Here is a 19,911-nt window from a genome sequence, read left to right as displayed (position 1 = left end):
AGAGGAAATAACTTGCCCAAGGTCACACAGCTGCCTGGCTCCCAGGCCTGTGAACAATTCCATTTTACCACAATGCCTAGGGCTGGTGGGCACCTGCGAACCAAAAATAAAGTAGGCCCAGGGCCCAGGAAGCAAAGCCTTTGCAGATGGGAAACAAACTCTCAAGATTCCTTGCAAACCTCAGAAAAGGGTAAAGCACGGCACATAAACAGTCTGAGTACTGCTACAGAAATTCAGTGGGAATAACAAAGCAGTGGTGCCCAGAGTATCTCATTAACTCTGAAGGTGATCATTCACAAGAGCACCTGCAGGTTTTGCAAAGCAGCCTCCACACCACTGCCACAAACCAGATGGACCCTAGGCTCAGCAGAACACTTGTCAGTGAGGACACTTGGGAGTAGCATGTTGGGTCTGCATGTGCTCCCCACACTCCGTGCCAGAAATGAGCTCCTCAGGTAAGGCTTTCTTCTGTATCTCCAGGCCCCTAAGCACCTAGCCAGAGAAGCTCAGTAAAAGTGCATACAGCAAGACTCCTTAGGATCTTGCACAATCACGGGATATGTTCACCTGTCTGTGGACTCAAATGATCACACCTCAGCAGTGTCTGCACCATCTTGTATACCATACAGACCAGACCACGAAAAACAGGGGCTGACTTTCAGTAGGCCACTTGACTGTTCTGTCTCCTAACATCTACAACATGTTGAAGCTTTAACTGGATGATCTTCAAAGTCCCTTTAATTCTAAAGTGCTAGAATCTGACCCACAGACAAATAAATCAAGGCTACTCTTCATCTGCAGACAGAGCAAATAGGAAGGTAGGAAGAGGAATGTAATCTAACAAGTCTTCCCTCTAGTGGTAGAATACAATCACTACACACCCCCAAGCCCACAACACCCTGGCTACCCTCCTACTCCATCCTATCCTCAACTCTCAGCAGCAGAAATCAACCTACAGTCAGTGGAGCTCAACTGCCGAGAAGCCAAAGGTAAAAAGCAAGGAGGCCAGGTTCAAGCAACCAATGAGACCTCTCAGCTGGTTCTGCAACAGTGGAGAAACCCCTCATCTTTAGAAACAAGGATATTTTCGTCCTTCTGTGGCCTCCAACTCCTCTTCAGATGAGGAAACCAAGGCTCAAGGATGTCCAGCAGAGACTTGTCCAAGGTCACCAAGCTGACTCATGACTAAGCCAAAAATAGATGCCTTCCTTCCTGCCTCTAACTCCATTCTCTTGCTTCTTTTCCATGTGACCTCTCAACTGAGGCCCATGGCAGAGACCCATCAAGGACATCAACACAGGAACAGGTGACAGAGGGACCAGTCCCCTGGACTGAGGGGGGAGCCATTTTAATGGCTCTAAAATAACATTTGTGGTGGACAAAATCAGGCTGCTAATTACATATTCAGCATAGAAAAGAAAATGCACCCATAATCCTAGCAATCAGAAATAATATTTGGGCATATTTCCTTCTAGACTTTTCTATGTAAATTTTTTAAAAACAAATTAGGAGTTATAACTATAACAATTTATTGTAACCTTCTCTATTCACTATGAGCACATTGTTCTGTGATTAATATCCTTCTAAAACATTATCTTTAATCACTATATATTATTCCAACATAGGACTGTACCATAATTTATTTAACCAATTTCCTTTCAGTTTCATTTAAGTTTGTTTTTGTCATTATAAATCAGGCTGCAATGAATGGCATTCTATTTAATCTCTGAACACATTCATGATCATTTCCTTAGGCCAGTTTTATTTTTTATAGGATACAATTTTAGAGCTGGAATGGCCTGTAAAGATGATTATGAAGTCTACAACATCCTATTGGCCAAATGAGAGAAAGTGAGCCAGAGAGTTTAGTGTCTCACTAGAGGACAAAGAGAAAGCAACAGAACCAACTCAAACTTTCTACCTAATAGAATGTGACCTTCCCAAAGCCCAACCACAATTTCATGCTCTTCCCTAACCAGTCTTGCCCACGGTGGCCTCACCTCCTGATATTTGAGAGCTCTCAGCGTCTGAGCCACTCCTCTAGCCCTATGCCACATTCTTTTTATTCTTCTACTAAATATTTAATTTGCTCACCCAACCACAAGCTTCCGGAAGGGAGCTCTGGATTTTATAACCCTTGTTTTCCTCAGCATAGCACTGTACACATAAAGGCAGGCATTCTACAAATACCTGCTGTCAGATCAAAGATAACTAAGAATTAGACTTCCTCACTACTTCTGAGAATCCAGTATCACTGGCAAAAGTTGGGAGAAGATCTTTGAAGAATACAAGATGCTTAGTTAATAACGTAGAGCATTCTGATATACATATGACTTGGATGTAGAGTAGCAGGCTTGGGAACAAAAGACTGGGTGCAAGTTTCAGTTCTGCCCATCTTAACCAGGGCAATGCAGTTAAGCAATCAGGGATTCATCTGTGAACTAAACATACAAACAACATTCATATTAGAAAATAAGAGCAAAAGCACTTTATAGTGATAAAAGTTACTGGATTATCATAAACAGAAGTGCAGTTGCTTCTACAAATCCCAGAACAGCCTCCTGACACTACCTCCCAGTTTCTCCTCACACACACATCCGCTAACGGAATCTATGAATGCACCTTTCAGTAAAAATCAGAATTTTCCTGAAGAAGAACTTCTTGTACAGAAGCAATTATTCCTGGTCAGGTCCCTAGGTTTAACTTGGTTAAGTATCCACATCTCCTCATCATCTGAGAGAACATGAAAAGCAGGCAGAGCACTGAATTGGGAGTCAAGAGACTTGAGTTCTGGTTCTAGTTCCTCCACTAGCTCCCTGTGCCTCCCCTCAACCCTCAGTTTCCCCATCTCCAATATAAGGTTGTCACACCAGATGATCTCTAAGTTCCCATCATTACTGAAATTCTGAGAATTCTAAGATAAAAATTACTTTAATAACAACCAAAACTATCCATTCCCACAGTCCTTCTGGTTCAATTTGACTTTCAACCACAGGGGTGTCAAAAAGCATGAGCATCATGAATTCCAAAGTACCTGCTTTAAATAGAGCCCATGAGGTCAGATGCTCCCTCAGCTCAGTTGAGGTTTCATGATAGGTGGTCTCAATTAAAGAGGAGTAATGTACACTGTCACCCTATTCTAGAAAAGATCTTGGACTCAAAACAGAGCTATCAGCACTGGGTATATTTATAAACTGTTTAGTGTAAATCAATGGCTAAGCTTGGATTTCACTAACTCTTAGACGTCAAATGCAGTAAAGTATTTCTTGGTCTGTGACTTGTGAGGAAAGCAGCATGGCTAAAAGGTGGTCCCTTCCCCATGTATCACGCAATTCCTGTCTTTAGAGAAATAAGACAATAAAACAACTCCATCAGAAGGACATTACCAAGAGTCGGGAAGGTAGTGGGGAGGGAGCGTTCACTGGAAAGCAAAAGTGGATGCTGCCACAAAGTCACTCTCTCTCTCTTCTTAGTTTGTTTCTTCATTCGCCAAGTAAGGAAGATGCTGTTTCCCTCTGATTCTCTAAGACTTTCAAGACTCTAAGCTTTTCCTAGGTGACACTGAAGAAAAGTAAAGAATGTCAAAGAACTCCGTATTTGCTTTCACTTTTTCAATCCATATCCTTTGTGAGACCGCAATGCTACTTTGGGATACTGCATGGTGTAGGGAAAGCTGCCAGCATCCAGAAAGCAACCAGATTCTAGACATTCTGAATGACCCCACATTAACTTTGGATCTTGTGAAAAATCATTCACCTTGAAATTCTAATAAATCATCAACCACCAGCACTTAGCATCTGTAAGCATTGATCTTTATGTACTTTCAGGACTGCCCTGAATCACTTGTTACCCATCCAGAGGCATGCACATCCAGTCCTGCAGAGACCCCTCCTAGAAAGAAAAGAGACAGCCTCCAACTCCAGAGAGCTCTGATGCTTTCAAAGGGGCAAAGGAAGCTACATGTACGGAGCAGACTCAGGGGCCCAGCACTACACTGGATGCTCCAACACATGATCGCATTTAACCCACTTGCCCAGTCAGCAGTTATTTCTCCATTCTCTTAAGGAGGAGACGTTTGGAGAGGTCAGGTTTAGTCACTTGTTCACCACGTGAGCCAAGGATTTAGCTCAGTGGTTCCACCATCTGCTTCGCAAGCAAGAGGTCCTGAGTTTGATCCCCGGTACAATAAAGGGGGGGGGTAAAAGGCATAAAGGAGAGGTTTTTGGTCTCATGAGAAGAAAAGTGACAAGTGCAGTGGTGACAATGGCATGGGGAGAAGTGGACTGCCCACAGCCACACAATCAGTAAGCCAACAGTGCTGAGATTGGACTGTGGCCTGACTTCAAAGCCCACATTTCTCTCTCCCTTGCCATTTATTTATTCATTTGGCAATTAGCTGATCATCTACTATGTGCCAAGTGCTAGGGACATAGCCATGAACAGACTGCTCTCCTGGAATTTACAGCCTAGACAGTAAACAAATGAGACTTCTAACAGTTGCGTACAATTACAAGTTGGGGTGAGGACTTTGAAGGATCAATTTTAATGTGGAAATTACATATAAAGCCACAGAGATCTTCCAGCTATTTGACAATCTGAAAAAGCCACTTGACTATTGCAAGTAAGTGAAAGACTTTAGGAAACACAGCCTGTCAGATTAGGATACTCAGTATCACATTGCTGGCCAGTTCCTGAGTCTGGAAACACACACATCTCAAACTTGGCAGAGCCCCTGCTGAAACACAAGTCTTTCCAAAGGTAACTACTGACGCCTGAATTTACTTTTACATACCCCAATCTCAGAAGAACATCACTTATGCAGACGTTTTACAGTTAGTTGGAATCTTTCCCACAGATTCATTCCTTTGAACCTCACAACTGCTCTTTGCAGAGCACAGGTAGCTTTTAATACCCTACTTAAGAAACGAGGAAACTGAGGCCTAGGCAGGTGAAGAGACTCAGTCAAGGTCACTGGACTGGGCAAACACCCAGACCAGCCATCTAACTCTCACTACAAGTGCCTCTGGCCAGGAAATCATGAATCTCAAACGAGACAGCTGCAGGTTACTGAGCCTGGATAAAGTCACCCAGGAGTCCCATGAAGTTTCTGAGAACAATGATCAGGGACATTAAGCAGCTTGGGAAAGGTTTCTAGGATGCAGCTCCACAGCCTGAGACACAGGTACCCTTGCCAGCTCTCCCAGATTAGAACAGGTTCTCTTGGACTCTTTCCAAGTGCCTCTGACTAACAGAGAAAAGTATTTTTCCACTGCAAACACTGCAGGCAGGCACCGGGCTCCTGAGAGGGGACAGCAGAGAACACATCCTAGGCTCCCATACAGACAATGGGTAAACAACTTCTGATACTATACGAAAGTGCAAGCAGTGCACCTACCACTGAGGATGCCAGTCTTGGCAGCAAACCTCAGCTGACTCCAGACACCTGGGGCTGGATAATGTTGGGGGTGGAGGTGCTGTAGGATGGTTAGCAGCATCCCTGGCCTCTCCCTACTAGGTACAGTAACACCCCCTAGGGTAAGAACCACAGATGTCTCTAGAACCTGCAAATATCCCCGAGGGGACAAAATCAGTTCTGGTTGAGAAACACTGGTCTAGAAACTATGGAAAAGCAGAAAAGCAAAGTGCTCTCCCTTTCACCCTACCCCATCCCATCTGTCTGGCCAGATGCACAGTTACAATGATTGATACCAATGTGATAATTTATATTTTAATCAATATCATACAAGTAATGCCTTCCAGATAAGACTGAGAGCCTCTGGGCTGCTGTAGCCTACAAGTACCATATATCCCAGAAACCATTCACCCCTGGAGCTGATGAAAACAACTACAGTCAAATAACTCCTTGTTCCACTAATGAGTTGCTTCCGACCCTGTGAGGAAATCTTGTTTCTGTTAAGCGAGCAGCTGAGTCTGATTAAATGGAAGCCCTGGGTGTTTCTTCTCAATGACATCAGGGCAGGGCCAGGGCTAGAAAGAACATAAAACTAGTGAATCAAATAGCAGGAGACTCCCATTTACCCACAATTCGGTAGAACCAGGAAGCTCAAACATCCCAGCTTTAACCATTCTGGACTTCAGGGAAAGGGGAAAGTGGAAATGTACATAAACAAGTGGTCTGAATTAACAAGTTAATTAAACAGCTGAAATGTTTCCAAAAAAACCATGCTTTTGAGTGGAGATGGAAACCTACAGCTGAGCTCCAAAGCAGCTGGAGTGACTCAGGCAGTGTCAGGGACATAGGTTCCAACCTCCCACCTGAGTGCTGGGCAACTGGCCCAGACATGAGAATCAGTATTGGTTACAATGCTTCAAAAAAGCAACAGCTTTTTATCTTTCATAACTAGTCAAAGAATTACTGACAGACTCAACCAAACTCACTAACATTTGGTAGTAAGTGTAGTTTACTACAATTCTCTGGAGACTGACTAACCATGAAACGCCTACCTACTGGCACCTAATTACTCAGACAACTGCTAGTTTTTATGCTACCTTTCATTTTGTAATTGGCTCTATTGTTCACAGCTGGGTGGATGGATGGATGGATGGATGGATGGGTAGAAAAGTTCTGTCTCTATTTTCTTAGTCTTAGGCCTATCATCACTTTCTAGTGAGAAGGGTAGTCCATATCTTGGCTCCTCCATTTCTCCAAGGCTTATCAGCACATTGCTCAATGATGCCCAATAAACACTAACTGATCTTGCTGGATTCCTGAATCCAAAGCCTTTAGTTCATGAACCAGTGAGTCTCAGAAATCCTACCTCTCTATCCTGCCTACATGCATTGGTTCGTCCCTTTTAACTACAAACAGTTTGAGACAGGAAAATTGGCATATTCTCTGAGAGACAATGAGACACAGAAACAAACAAGACCAATATGGTAGTTTCCCTCATAAAGCTTGTCTGGAGAAAAAAAAAACCAAAAAAACAAAACAGTCATCAACAACTATTCTCCGGGAATCATTTTAAGAAAAGTTCCTGCAGATGGGCACAATCTTCTAGAACATTTTATGTGAGTATCTTGGAGGAAAGACATTTTTTCCTCCAAATGAATGACAAACTTGCCTTATCCCATGCTCCAAAGCAGTGATGTAGCAATGATATTACACGTCTGTTATACAGGCCTCTGTTTCAGAATGATCATACAATTTTTTAAGAGACCAATTAAAAATAGCACACACTTGAGTGCTCACAAGTCTATGCTGGAATGTGCAAATATGCAGTGTATGTGGTTTACCAAAGATAGCTGAAGCTCATTGAAAACCTACAAAAGCCAGAAATTCCTGGAGCAACAGTCACCAGGTATCTGAGGTCTAGAGATAGGTGTGAAGCTGGCAAGCAGGATAAGAGCAAGGCCAGGGGACCCATGAGAACCCCTGGAGCTCAGAAGGCCTCAGCATGACAACAGACCTTAAGATTTACAAATTGGCTGCCTGAGGGACTCCTGTAAAGGAGCAGGAGCTCTGGACATCAGAGATGAAGAGGGGCCATGAACAAAACTGGAGAACAGGGATGTGAAGACTGGGAAAGAACTGTCCTAAGAGAATATGAGAAACAGATGAAGACTCAGGAAACATTAAGATGCTAAAAGCCACACAGCATGACATGGCAGCATCTGAGTGAACATGAGCGATCCGAATCACAGCACATCATCTATTAGAGCCAATAAAAATTTAAATCAGATTATCATGCCAACTATGATTCAAAATAATGCTCCTGCCCCAATTGTGAAATCTACCCTTAGCTTAACATTTTCCAATGCTTCTAATTTGGCCTCAAGTGGAAATGCAAATAGCCTCATCTCTTTGGCACAACAAGACAAGAACTCCCCAACAACCTAGACAAGTTTCTGGGTGATGGTGCATCACACTCCTTCTCAAAGCTTCCTGGCCTCTTAGGGCCAGAAGGAGTCAACTTCACCCAGCCTTGCCTTTCGGGAGCAAACATAACTGGCTAAGAGGAGAACTAGACCTTAGATCTTCTCCCTTCTAGGCCTCACAGCTTTTCATCAATAAAAATTATTAACTCCAAGGATTAAGAGGACAGCTATCTCCCCCATTGCTCTTATGAACCCCACATTCTCTGCTGTGCTCTCACCTGTTTGAGCAACCAGGTGGGTCCACCCACTCCAGGCAGCAGTGACCTTTTCACTCTGAAAACAATGTGCTTCTATTTTCTGGGGCACAGGAAGGAAAGCCGCCTGGGTAGCCAGTTGCCCATGCTTGTTACTGCCCCAAACATACAGCTCTCCTGCATCTTAAACAAACAGAAGGAAACAAGAGGTAAAGGAATATTAGTCCAAAGTGATTAAAAACATACAAGTCTGAAAAGAAGTGGTTAAAAGAAATTGTTTTATACTTATGGTACAATGTTTAGTGGGACCAAGCAGAACAAAAAAATCATGTATGACATAATAAAATATAAAACTTATCAAAATTCTAACCATAGGAAACAAGACCAAATTTTCTTAATAGTTTAAGGAATAAGAATTTGTGACATTTTGGCCGGGCATGGTGGCGCACGCCTGTAATCCCAGCACTCGGGAGGCTGAAGCAGAAGGATCGCTATGAGTTTGAGACCAGCCTGGACTACACAGTGAGTTTCAGGTCAGTCTCAACTACATAGTGAGACCCTGTCTCAAAAAACAAAAAAAAAAGGAATTTGTGACATTTTGGCCGGGCATGGTGACGCACGCCTGTAATCCCAGCACTCGGGAGGCTGAAGCAGAAGGATCGCTATGAGTTTGAGACCAGCCTGGACTACACAGTGAGTTTCAGGTCAGTCTCAACTACATAGTGAGACCCTGTCTCAAAAAACAAAAAAAAAAGGAATTTGTGACATTTTATCTCCCACATTTCTAAAATATATGCCTATGTTACAGTTTAGATTTAAAATGTCTTTTAATTTTGTCTCATGTGTGCAGAGGTGTGGCTTTTGCAAGGTGACTGGATCATGAGAGCTCTATCATCAGTGGATTCGTTCACTGACAGATTTATATTGCAGGACTAGAAGGAGATAAACACTCAGGAGGCATTGGGGTCTGACCTTCGGGACTACATTAGGTACACTTTTACCCTCTCCACTTCCTGGCTGCCATGAGGTGAGCAGCTTTCCTCCACCATGATGCTTCTGCCTTGGAGCCAGTCAACTACGAAACTTTGCAACTGTGAGCCAAAATAAATTACTGCTTCCTTTAAGTTGTCAGGTATTTTGTCCCAGCAACAAAACATTACCTTTTGTTAAGAAAAAATGTTTTGACATTTTAAAATAACAGTTAAAATATACACTGTTTTAGCTTAAACTTTTTAAACATAAGATAACTTCACAGTATGCCCAGACCAGCAGAAAGTATAATGCTACCATATCACAGCTGTGTAGTACTTTGGCTCATTTCAACCTCACAATAAGCCTATGATATAAGCAGAAATGACTGACACTGTGGTTTAATAGAAGAAGAAAAAAAGCAAATTCAGAGTCAAATGACTCTGGCTTCTATTCCTGGATCTGCTAACTAGCTATTGACCTTGGACAAATCACTTCCTCTCTAAGCTTCAGTTTCTCCAGCTGAGTTCTGCAAGGGAGGGCAGTTGATCTAGAAGGGCAGACAATAGGACTGATGACACTGGTGACAAGAGTAATTGGTGGGCTACTGCAGCACACATCTGTCTAAAAGGCATTCAAGGTCAAATATGTTTTTAGATGAGAGCCAAACAACATGAAGCCATAGCTATAATTTAGCTTGTGGGTCATCAGTTTGTAACCCCTCAGAATTGTTCATTAACCTTTCCAAATTCTAACATTCTAAAATTTTTCTGTACTGAACAACAGAGCAGCCACTAGCCACATGTGCCTACTGAACAGCTGAAGTATAGCTAGCCCAGAATGAGATGTGTTATAAGTGAAAATACAGAATGGATTGCAAAGGCAGTACAGTGAAAAAAAAGTGTAGCTTGTTAATGATTATATGTTGAAATATATTTTGGATATACTGAGTCAAGTCAAATATAATATTTAAATAATATTTTAAAATATTAAAAGTTGTCAAATTTAATTTTGACATGGAAGGATGCATGCTGCCATCAATTAACTTATGTTACATACACAGCTGAATTTCTTCATAAACATTTGTTTCTTTTTAGTTTCTTTTTTTGGCGGGGAGTACCAGGGTTCAAACTCAGGTCCTTGCACTTGTGAGGCAGGCAACAGAACTACTGGGCAAAATCCCCGGTCCCTCTTTTTAGTTTTTAAACTGTGCCTTCTATTTTATTTTTGTCAGATGACACTGCTCTAGAAGATAAATGAATCAAGGTTGGCAGATGTGAGGTGACATTTCAAGATCACATGGCTAAAAAAGGATTCATGGCTAACAGAGGGACTAGAAGCCAGGTCTTCTACTTCTACTACATTTTGTGCCCTCAAAATAAAACTTTACAGTACAGAAATAAAACTTCCCAGTACAGTACTGCTTACCCTAGGGCAATCTGGCGTATTCCCAAAAAACTGATCAAGAGCCAAATCAGTATCAGCAAAGGACCTCAGGCCAGGGTTCAAGAGTCCCATGTTCAAATCCCATCTGCTGCTCACCGTTTGACACTGGACACATCACTTCACATTCCAGGCCTCTGCCTCCCCAACTCCAAAAGGAGCAGTTACATCAGTGAAACTTCTCACCACCCAGACAACCCTGCAGCACTGACCTCCTGCAGTTCTACAAAGTGAATTTGGCACATTTCATTCCCAAGCGAAAGACAACCTTCCTGGAGTTTGTCAGGGTGTGCAAAATATAAAGACCCCTTAAAAGGAGGCAAAAAAGCCCCTCAGGAAAATATCAGTCCACTACGTGAACTGAAGAGCTACAAAGATGCTTTGATGAAAAAGCCTGTGCATGGAATATGCCCTCATTTATCTTAGAGCATCTAAACCATCATTTTGAAAGACAAACTGTCTTCCACATGAGGATCATTACACTGTTGCATCAGCATGTAAAATTAAATTCTGCTGCAATGCCAAATAGTTACATAATCTACAAGGACTCTAGAGAAAAGGTCTAAAGAGCACTGAGCAAAATCCAATGTGTTAACAGCTCAAAAAAGACAAGAAAAGAGAGCTATTAATCTTGACAATTTTTAAATCGCTTTCAAAATATCAAAAACCAATTCACATTATGAATATATTAAAAATGACTAAACGGACACCTTAAAATGATGAGTTTCATGAATTATATCTCAATGAAAAATCTGAAATCTATGTATTAAAAAGTAGCAGTCTACAAGTGCCTACCTATGAAACATAAATTTACCAACAAGGTTTTTTTTTTAAGAAACTGACATCAGTGGGCAATTAGGCAATTTCTAAATTTACATAATGTCAGCCATTTCCAACAAATTAGAACAAAGCAGAAAAACTGTCTCCAGTCCTGCTTCTGTCAAAGGAGAGGGGCAATCAGGTGCTCGGTGCCATCCCTTACAGCTGCAAACACATTTTTAACAAACATAATAACGCACCCATGTGAGACACAGGTTAAAAGTAGGTGTCCTTTTGTGAGCTGGTTGATTTAAATTCATTAAACAAATTATCTGTAGCTCAGAATTTATAAAGTATTCAAACTTTCACACTGTAGCTCTGGTGCTCTGGAAACAACAGCATCTCCATTGGACGGCACTGCAACTTTCACACAGAAGAATGCATGCTGCCATACACAGCTGAATTTCCTCATAATACGCTGAAAACACTAAGCATGAAGGTCCCTCCTCTTTGCTTAAAAAATGAAATACATCCAACTCTGTGAGAGACCTCACCAAAATAAATCGTAGGTGGTACAGACTCCAATCTACCCCTACCAGCAGGGATCACAACAATCTAGATCAAAAGAAAAGGATAACGGCTTTCAAGAAAATGCTGCACTGCCTCCTAAGGAAAAGTCACTAGAAAGTTTACACTGCACTAGCTGGGATGTCAATGGACAGATGGATGAAGGTCAGCCAGGAAATAGAAAAGAAAAACAAATTAGACAGAAAAATAGATGGAATGAAGACACAGAATAGAGAGGTGGATTACAGAAATTTATAAAAATATAAAACGGATTAGAGAAATATACAAAGGCTCAGATAGATACAGAAATAGATAAGACAGAAATGTGAAAGATAAATAAAGTAGAGAAATATATAGGTAAATGAAGTAGAGAAATAGAGAAGAGACAGATAAATCAATTAGAAAGATATAGATGGAAATAATAAGTTAGTTTGAGATTAAGTGGCTAAAAGGTACAGAAAGATGAGCTTAGTTACATTAGACATTGAGGTGGATTAGATGGGTAAGATAGCAATATGCTACACAGTCATGCACCACATTACACTTCAGGTAACAACAGACCACATAACAATGGTAGGTATCATACCGCCGACGTATGTGGTAGACTATGCCATCAAGGTTTGCGCAGGTATAGTCTATGACAGTCAAACAAGGACAAAAATCACCTAAGGATGCATTTCTCAGAACATAATCCCATTGTTAAGCAGCAGGTAACTTACAGAGATAACTTAAAAAAGGACATAAACTTACGTTGACCATATCATCTGACTGTCACAACTACCCTGAAAAAAAGTTATTCTTGTCCTTCTTATATAAATTGAGAAAAGAACTGAGAGGAAAAGGAAGTGAGCCTATGTTTGATGTGAGTGCTTTACATGCACCCTCACATTTAATTCTCATAACTAACCATAATGCATCTTACAGAGGACATAGTCTCAGAAAGGTAAAGTAATTTGCCTAAGATCATACCAAACTGGAGCCAGACAGACCTTCCCTCTGTAGGTCTCTAGCACCACTCAGGCGGTCACGTACCAAATTGTGAGTGGTTTGTCATACTGTGAAAGAGTTGGCACCTACCTGTTAATGCAGCCGAGTGGGCCGAGCCAGCAAGAACACATATGGCTTTATAATTCTTTAGACCTACAAAAAAAAATGTTTTCTTCTGAATTACACTTATAACAAATTGGGCAGGGGGTCTCTCAGCCAGCATCCCGGGCATGGGGAACGACCCTCAGGCAGTGCTGGCAGGTGTGGGTCAGCAGCACTGGCCAAGAAGACACTGGCATGATGGGACACAGTAACACAGTTGGGGTCTGAACAGAGAAGTAAACATACTGTCAAAGAGAAGAAAGTACCGCTATGAAAAGAGAGAAGCAGGAAACAACTAGGTGATTGATACTGGATTGTAATTGGGAATGTCAATGTAAATTCATGACCTCTGGTAGAGATAGACAGAAATGTGTTTATATGCAAAAATACATTTGACTGTATTTCTGTCTGCTGCGTGAGCCTAGAAGCAATAACATCTCCTACATTCAGCTGCTATTGTGTGTAGGACTTAACTACAAAACCAGGCCCCCAGAACACACAGGCAGAACTAAGACTGGAACTGGTCTTCTACCTCCAAGTCCACACTTTTCCCTCCTTCACAACACCACCTTCATGACAAAGCAGGATCCCAGCCAACCCTACTAGAAGTTGGGGTCACCTGTGGCAACAGTGGTTTAGCATGCAGATAAATGCAGTCTCATTCTATGACTCTTTTCTGAAATTTCAGTTGAATTAACCAGTGTCTTCATAAAAAGACACCTTGCTTCTTCAAATGTATTTCCAGCCGCACTCACCCAGAGAGGAGTCCTGGGCCACTACTGGGCAGCTGAGGAGGGCACAGCCTGGGATCTAAGTCCAGAGCCTGTGGCAATGAGGTAAAGAAGGGGGAATGCAAAGTGAAAGACAGGACAGGGAGTTGACAATCCATTCTGGGGTCTCATCAGAAAATTTCCCCAAGTCAACTCTGAATCCAAGCTGTTAATCCAAGTTGATACCAAACAGGTTGTTTAAATCAAATCAACTAAAAAATATTTTTTTAAGCCGGGCATGGTGGCTCATGCCTGTAATCCCAGCACTCAGGAGGCTGAGGCAGGAGGATGGCTGTGAGTTCAAGACCAGCCTGGGCTACATAGTGAGTTCCAGGTCAGTCTGAACTACATAGTGAGACCCTGTCTCAAAAAACCAACAAAACAAAACAAAAAATTTTTTTTATTCCTTCTAGTTATTGGTCCTTTGTTAACATACATAGAAGAATGACACACAGTTCCTTTCCTTAAACAGCTCATAATCTTTGGCCTGTGAGAAATCTTATTAACAATTCACTCTCATGGAATACATCCTGCCATTTGTCTGTATAGAGAAAATTCAGTGGAGGTTAGAAGAAGAAAGAATCTTCACCAAGAGAGGTGCCTCTGAACAAGCCCTCAAAAAACTTCTGGGATTTTCCCAGAGACAGCAGGAAGGAAAGGCACTCAGGCAGAGCTGACAGTGTGCCCGAGGGCATGGATGCATGGAAGAGCAGGGGATACTAAGGAAGGAGTGAACACTTGACTAAGAAGAAAAATGGCTTGGGAAATGTGAGTTTATGAGTGTTTTCAGTGGGATGTGAAACAACTACCTGTCCAGCCTCTGACTCCTCCTTTTCTCAGTCCCTTCCCCAACTCAGCCCAGAGCTTCAGGAAGCTAACTCCAGCTCCAGCTGAAGAAGAGACTCCAGGACTTAGAAGAACCAGGATGTCCCCAACATCCATGTACATGACCCCCAGTACAACGTCCCCTTCCCAACTCTTTCCCCATCCTTCCTACCACCTTCAAATACCCATTTTTGTTCTGAGCTACAGAAGTTAGAAGTCTCCTAACCCAGGTTTCTTACAGCCAACTTTGACTAAACTGGGTCATAAAGTAAGAGAGTGAAAGAATAAGAAAGAAAACACAGGTAAGCACTAGAAAAGAGAGAACAGGGGAGTGAGTGGAGGAAGAGGAAAAAAACCTCAACAGATCAATCAACAGAACACTTATTACCTACTCTTTGTTTTCATATAGAGATTTCCCTACCAGAACACTCCAGGCACTCTCTCTACATCCTTATTCCTCCTCCTGTTGTGAGACAAGGAACTGTGCATAGCAGGCACAATTCACAGTCCTTCTGGGTTCCCCCTTGTGGTGGGCCTGCCCACAGAGAAGCTGCACTCCCATGTTTGCTTGGCTATGCCACAAGCTTACCAGGAACAACACTGCAGTTGCCTGGTGAGGAAGTTCAATCTAGGGTTCAGAATTTATAGGGTCTCTGTTACTACACATTGTTCCTAAGCAGCTAAGTCATATCTTCCAAGCAGCATTGCAGAGCTATCATTGTCATCTCTATCATTTTCACCTGACTTGCATCTCTCAGTAGGTCCCAAACTGACACAAAGAAGGTTACTTTTACTGGGACCACAAAGGTCCCAACAAGACAAACATACCAACCAGTAGAAAATACCAGCAGAGAGATCATGAAAGAGTAAAAGTAAAAACCCATTTACTCATTTTCTGCATGCATGTGTCTCTACTTTCTCAAAAAGAATAAATACAAAACTAAGAAAAAATAATGGACTCACCTGTCACTCTGCTTGGTTCCCTTGCTGTCAAAAACAATGGGAGTGTCTGCCCAGGACATAACCGTCGTCCAGATGACGCCAAACCAGTCCCCCACTGGAACACAATGCCACTCACTTCCCAATGAAGCAAAAGAAAAAACAGAGAAAATGCACATCAGAATAAGATCAGATTGTTCTGCCAAACATGGTGGTGTAATCCCAGCACTCAGGAAGCTAAGGTAAGAAGATCATCATGAATTAGAGGCCAGCCTGGGCTACACAATGAGTTCAAGGCCAGCCTGAACTACACAGAGAGACCCTGTCTCAAAAAAAAAAAAAAGAAAAGAAAAGAAAAGACCAGATTGCTCTTTGAACAGAAAACATGGGGAGCTATGGGAAATTCTCTATTTATCCTCAGTTAATAATATTCAGTTAACATGAATAATATGGAGAAGTTTGATTGCTTCAAGGGGTCCCATGACTAGCTGCAGCTATTACCACAAAGCCAATCACAAATCCAGTCAACAGGACAATCTTAAGACCAATGAAAGATAATTCCAATGTAGTAAAACTTCCTTCAAAAATTTCTAGGATTCTCCTCCAGAGTCATATAACTGAAATGTTTATGAAAGGACAGTCAGACTCCAAAGTTCATTCTTCTCATTTACTACGTGAGAAAACTGAGGCCCCACAGGGAGGATATGATTTGTCTGTCCATGGTCACACAGAGAAGTAATAACAGAAAATGCTAGGACCCGGTGTTTCTAACACCTGAAATAATGTCCTTCCCACTACACCAGGATAAATTCAAAGATATTCAATTGCCAAATGAATGTATATTTATGCTTACAAGATAGCTTAACAGTCACGATTTCAGTAAGATGGTCTCTTATCTCCATGATCACTGAATCTCATGTTCTGAACCTCTCACAGATGCAAAGATAAAATTCTATGTATTTGGTCTACCATCAGATACATGCAACTGAGATCACCAATACAACATCCACGTCTGCTCCTCTAGAAGCATTCTATCACCAGATAAGCCTGCTTTATGAAAATCAAGCTATGAACACTGAGCACAGTATGAGCAAAGCACAATGTTGTCATAAAACAAAACTTACAATCACCTCAACAAATAAAATGCAAAGACAAAAATCTATAGATTAAAAGAAACTTCAGGTATCTGATAAAAGATTACTATCCAGAATAAATAAAGAACTCCTAAATTTAAAAAATAAATAAATAAAAATGACAAAGGACTTGAATACACATTTCTCTAAGAAAATACATGAATTAGCTGCACATGGTGGCACACATAATCTATAATCCCAGCACTCGGGAGGTTGAGGCAGGAGGATCGCTATGAGTTCAAGGCTGGCCTGGGCTACACAGTGAGTTCAAGACCAGCCTGAACTACAAAAGGAGACACTGCCTCAAAAGAAAAAAAAGAAGATACATGAATGACCCAAAGACACATGAAAACATGCTCAACATCACCAATCACTGAGGTAATGCAAATCAAAATTGCAAAGATACACTCACTTGCAAGCTACAGCAAACAAACAAGACAAAAAAACAGAAAATGCCAAGCACTGGTGAGCTCATGGAGGAATTAAAACTCATATGCACTGTTGGCAAGAATGTAAAATGGTACAACTGTTATGGAAAACAGTATGGCAGTTCCTCAAAAAGTTAAAAATAGCATTACCATATGATCCAGGAATTGTGGTCCTGGGTATATATTTCAAAGAAGTAAAAATAGGATCTAGAAGAGTCATTTGTTCATACTAGCATTATTCACTATAGCTAAAACAAGGAAATAAGTGTTTAATGACAGATGAATGGATAAGTAAAATGTGGTATAAGTATACACACAGCACGCCCATGCACGCATGCACACACACACACACACACACAAAGGAATATTATCAGCCTGAGAAAGTACAGAAATGCTGACACTATACTCCATGAGTGAACCATAGGACAGTATAAGTGAAATAAGCCAATCAGAAAAATGACAATACTTTATGAGTCCATTTCTATAAAATTCTTAGAGTAGTCAACACTATAGAGACACAAAGTAGAATGGTGAGGGTAGGGAGATTGGAGAGTTATTGGGTACAGAATGTTAACCTTTAAAGATAAAAAAAAAGTGCCGGGCATGGTGGCACACACCTGTAATCCCAGCACTCAGGAAGCTGAGACAGGAGGATCACTGTGAGTTCGAGACCAGCCTGGGCTACACAGTGAATTCCAGGTCAGACTCAACTACATAGTGAGACGCTGTCTCAAAAAAACCACAAAAAGAGAGAGCCAATGTCCACTGTACAGATCGGTTCAGAAAAAAACAGCTCAAGTGAGGAAGGTGAAGTGAGGAAGGCTGCTCTGAGATCTGCTCTCCCTCTGGCCTGCTTGGGCCCATTTAGGGGGACCAGGTAGCTGAGCCCTCCCCTGCCTGCGCTGCCACCAGCTCCAGCAAGGAAGGGAGCCACGGGGGCACCCCTGAAACACACACACACAACCCCACAACCACACCCCCTGCTCTCAGACCTCCTAATTGTGCCAGTCCTTGGACCCACTCTGCAGAGGCATAGGTGGTCATAAAGGGTATTTTTCTGAGCTCCCAACCTTGAACATCTTTAAAGAAAGGGCGGGAAAACCTGTGGTACAACTGTGTGGAGTTCAACCCTGCAGGAGGTCAGGGAACTCAATCTGGGCCTTACAGCCTGAGGTCATTCTGAATCACGGGGATCTGCCATTGGCTAGCTGAGATCAGGGGACGTAGTTCTGCACATGGCTGTGCACACTGTATATTATGACAGCAGAGATACAGTCTGAAAGAGGCCCTTCAAATTCATTTTTTTTCTTTCTTTAACTCATTATACTCTGCAAATTCTTTCTTTTTTCTGTCCTCTTTCTCCAACTCAGTCTCCTGTTCCACCATATTATCCCTCATCTCCCTTTCTGTTCATGCTCCTGCCCTAACTGAGACTTCTTTTATCATTTTTTCTTTTTTCTTTATGTTCCTTTCTTCTGTCATTGTACCTCACTCATGGGTCAATAGCTTCAAGGTAAAATGAGCCCCTATTACTGTTAAGGGGATATATTCTTGCACTCTGTCTATCCCTTTTAAATTTAATAGTTTCCCAAAAATTGTATGGTCATTCTATGTCCCCTGGCTTCACTAGAAACTTTCTCCAATTCTTTCACTTATTTACTCCTCTCATCCTAACTCTGTCGAAGCCCTCATCCTAAATGGTAAAGATGCTATATTGAAAAGTGTATTCACTGCAAACATATTTTGGGCTGCTTCTTGATTTTAATTTAATTCACATGGTTTAAAGGTGATAGATTAATGACTACCACAAGTGGTCAATTTGCTAATTGTGCTAATAGTTGTGATCCTATTGTGTTGGCAATTGTATCAATTGGGATAAAGGACTGTGATTGATTTAATGAACTGTTTTCTCTAATATTATGAAAATGAGAATGTCTATGAGTCATTAGAGAATCCAAAGCTAAAGTGCAACTATATCAGGAAGATTTAATAACCCAGAAATTAAATCAAGGACAACCCAACAACAAAAATGAAAATGAGAAAACATTTAAGCAAGACACAAAGACAGCCTTCCAGTTCACCAATGGCAAAGAGTAGGGAGAAGAAGGATGAAAAGTCTGATAGTGAACCAGCAGGACATCCTGAACCCATAACACAGGAAGTAACAAAACAGATCAGGCTCTAGAAAAATTCAAAACAGAAATAATTTTCCAGACAACCATAGAGATGATGAGTAAAATGGAAGTCATGATTCAAGACTCTAGAACAGAAACTGAAAAAAAAAAAATAGATGAGCTCAGGACCATAATAGAAGCCATGAAGGCCCAGCATAAGAAAGAAATGGAAACAATGCCCAAAAGAGGAAAGAAATGGAATCCATAAAACAAATTCAAACAGATGTCCAGGACATTAAAAACTCTACTGAAAGTGTACGCAACACAATAAAAGATTGCGAAGATAGAATCTCAGAAATAGAAGATAGGATTGCAGTCAGTGACCAGGAAAAGAGAGTTCTCTTAAAAACAGTAAGGGATCATGAGAAATCAATCCAACTCCTAGATGATGCAAAGAAGAATAACATAAGACTGATAGGAATCCGTGAAGTAGCAGGAGAAAATACAAATGACTTAAAAAAGCTGTTCACAGAATTAATGACAGAAAACTTCCCAAACAGAAGGGAAGAATAAGACATACAGATAAGTGAGGCATATAAGATGCTAACTAACCATGATCAAAAAAACTCTACACCTAGACTTATAATAAGCAAGATCCCAGAAACCCAAAAGAAGAACAAAATACTACAAACAGTAAGAGAAAAAAAACAAATCACATGCAAAGGAAAGCCCATCAGAATCACAGCAGACTTTTCAACACAAACCCTCAGGTCAAAGAGAGCCTG

The 19,911-nt window shown here is 41.4% G+C and overlaps 1 protein-coding gene across 14 annotated transcripts in view; it reads right to left on the bottom strand.

Annotated features, from left to right (window-relative positions):
* Sergef (secretion regulating guanine nucleotide exchange factor) overlaps positions 1-19,911 on the bottom strand; it is a 236,139-nt gene that overhangs the window by 198,041 nt on the left and 18,187 nt on the right. For 13 of the 14 annotated variants that reach the window (XM_033764092.1, XM_033764088.1, XM_033764096.1 and 10 more), the window contains 3 exons: positions 15,476-15,589; positions 12,906-12,968; positions 8,115-8,273 (listed from right to left, as the gene is read on the bottom strand). In XM_033764092.1, the coding sequence (XP_033619983.1) occupies positions 8,115-8,273; positions 12,906-12,968; positions 15,476-15,589 (336 nt within the window). The remainder of the gene's footprint in view (positions 1-8,114; positions 8,274-12,905; positions 12,969-15,475; positions 15,590-19,911) is intronic. The other variant, XM_033764093.1, reaches the window with a different exon arrangement.

The sequence above is a fragment of the Fukomys damarensis genome, unplaced genomic scaffold (assembly GCF_012274545.1).
Source record: "Fukomys damarensis isolate Sample0158 unplaced genomic scaffold, DMR_v1.0_HiC HiC_scaffold_16, whole genome shotgun sequence".
NCBI classification, from domain to species: Eukaryota; Metazoa; Chordata; class Mammalia; order Rodentia; family Bathyergidae; genus Fukomys; species Fukomys damarensis.
The sequence above is the reverse complement of the archived record's forward strand: the minus strand, read 5'-3'. Positions and strand labels throughout refer to the sequence as shown.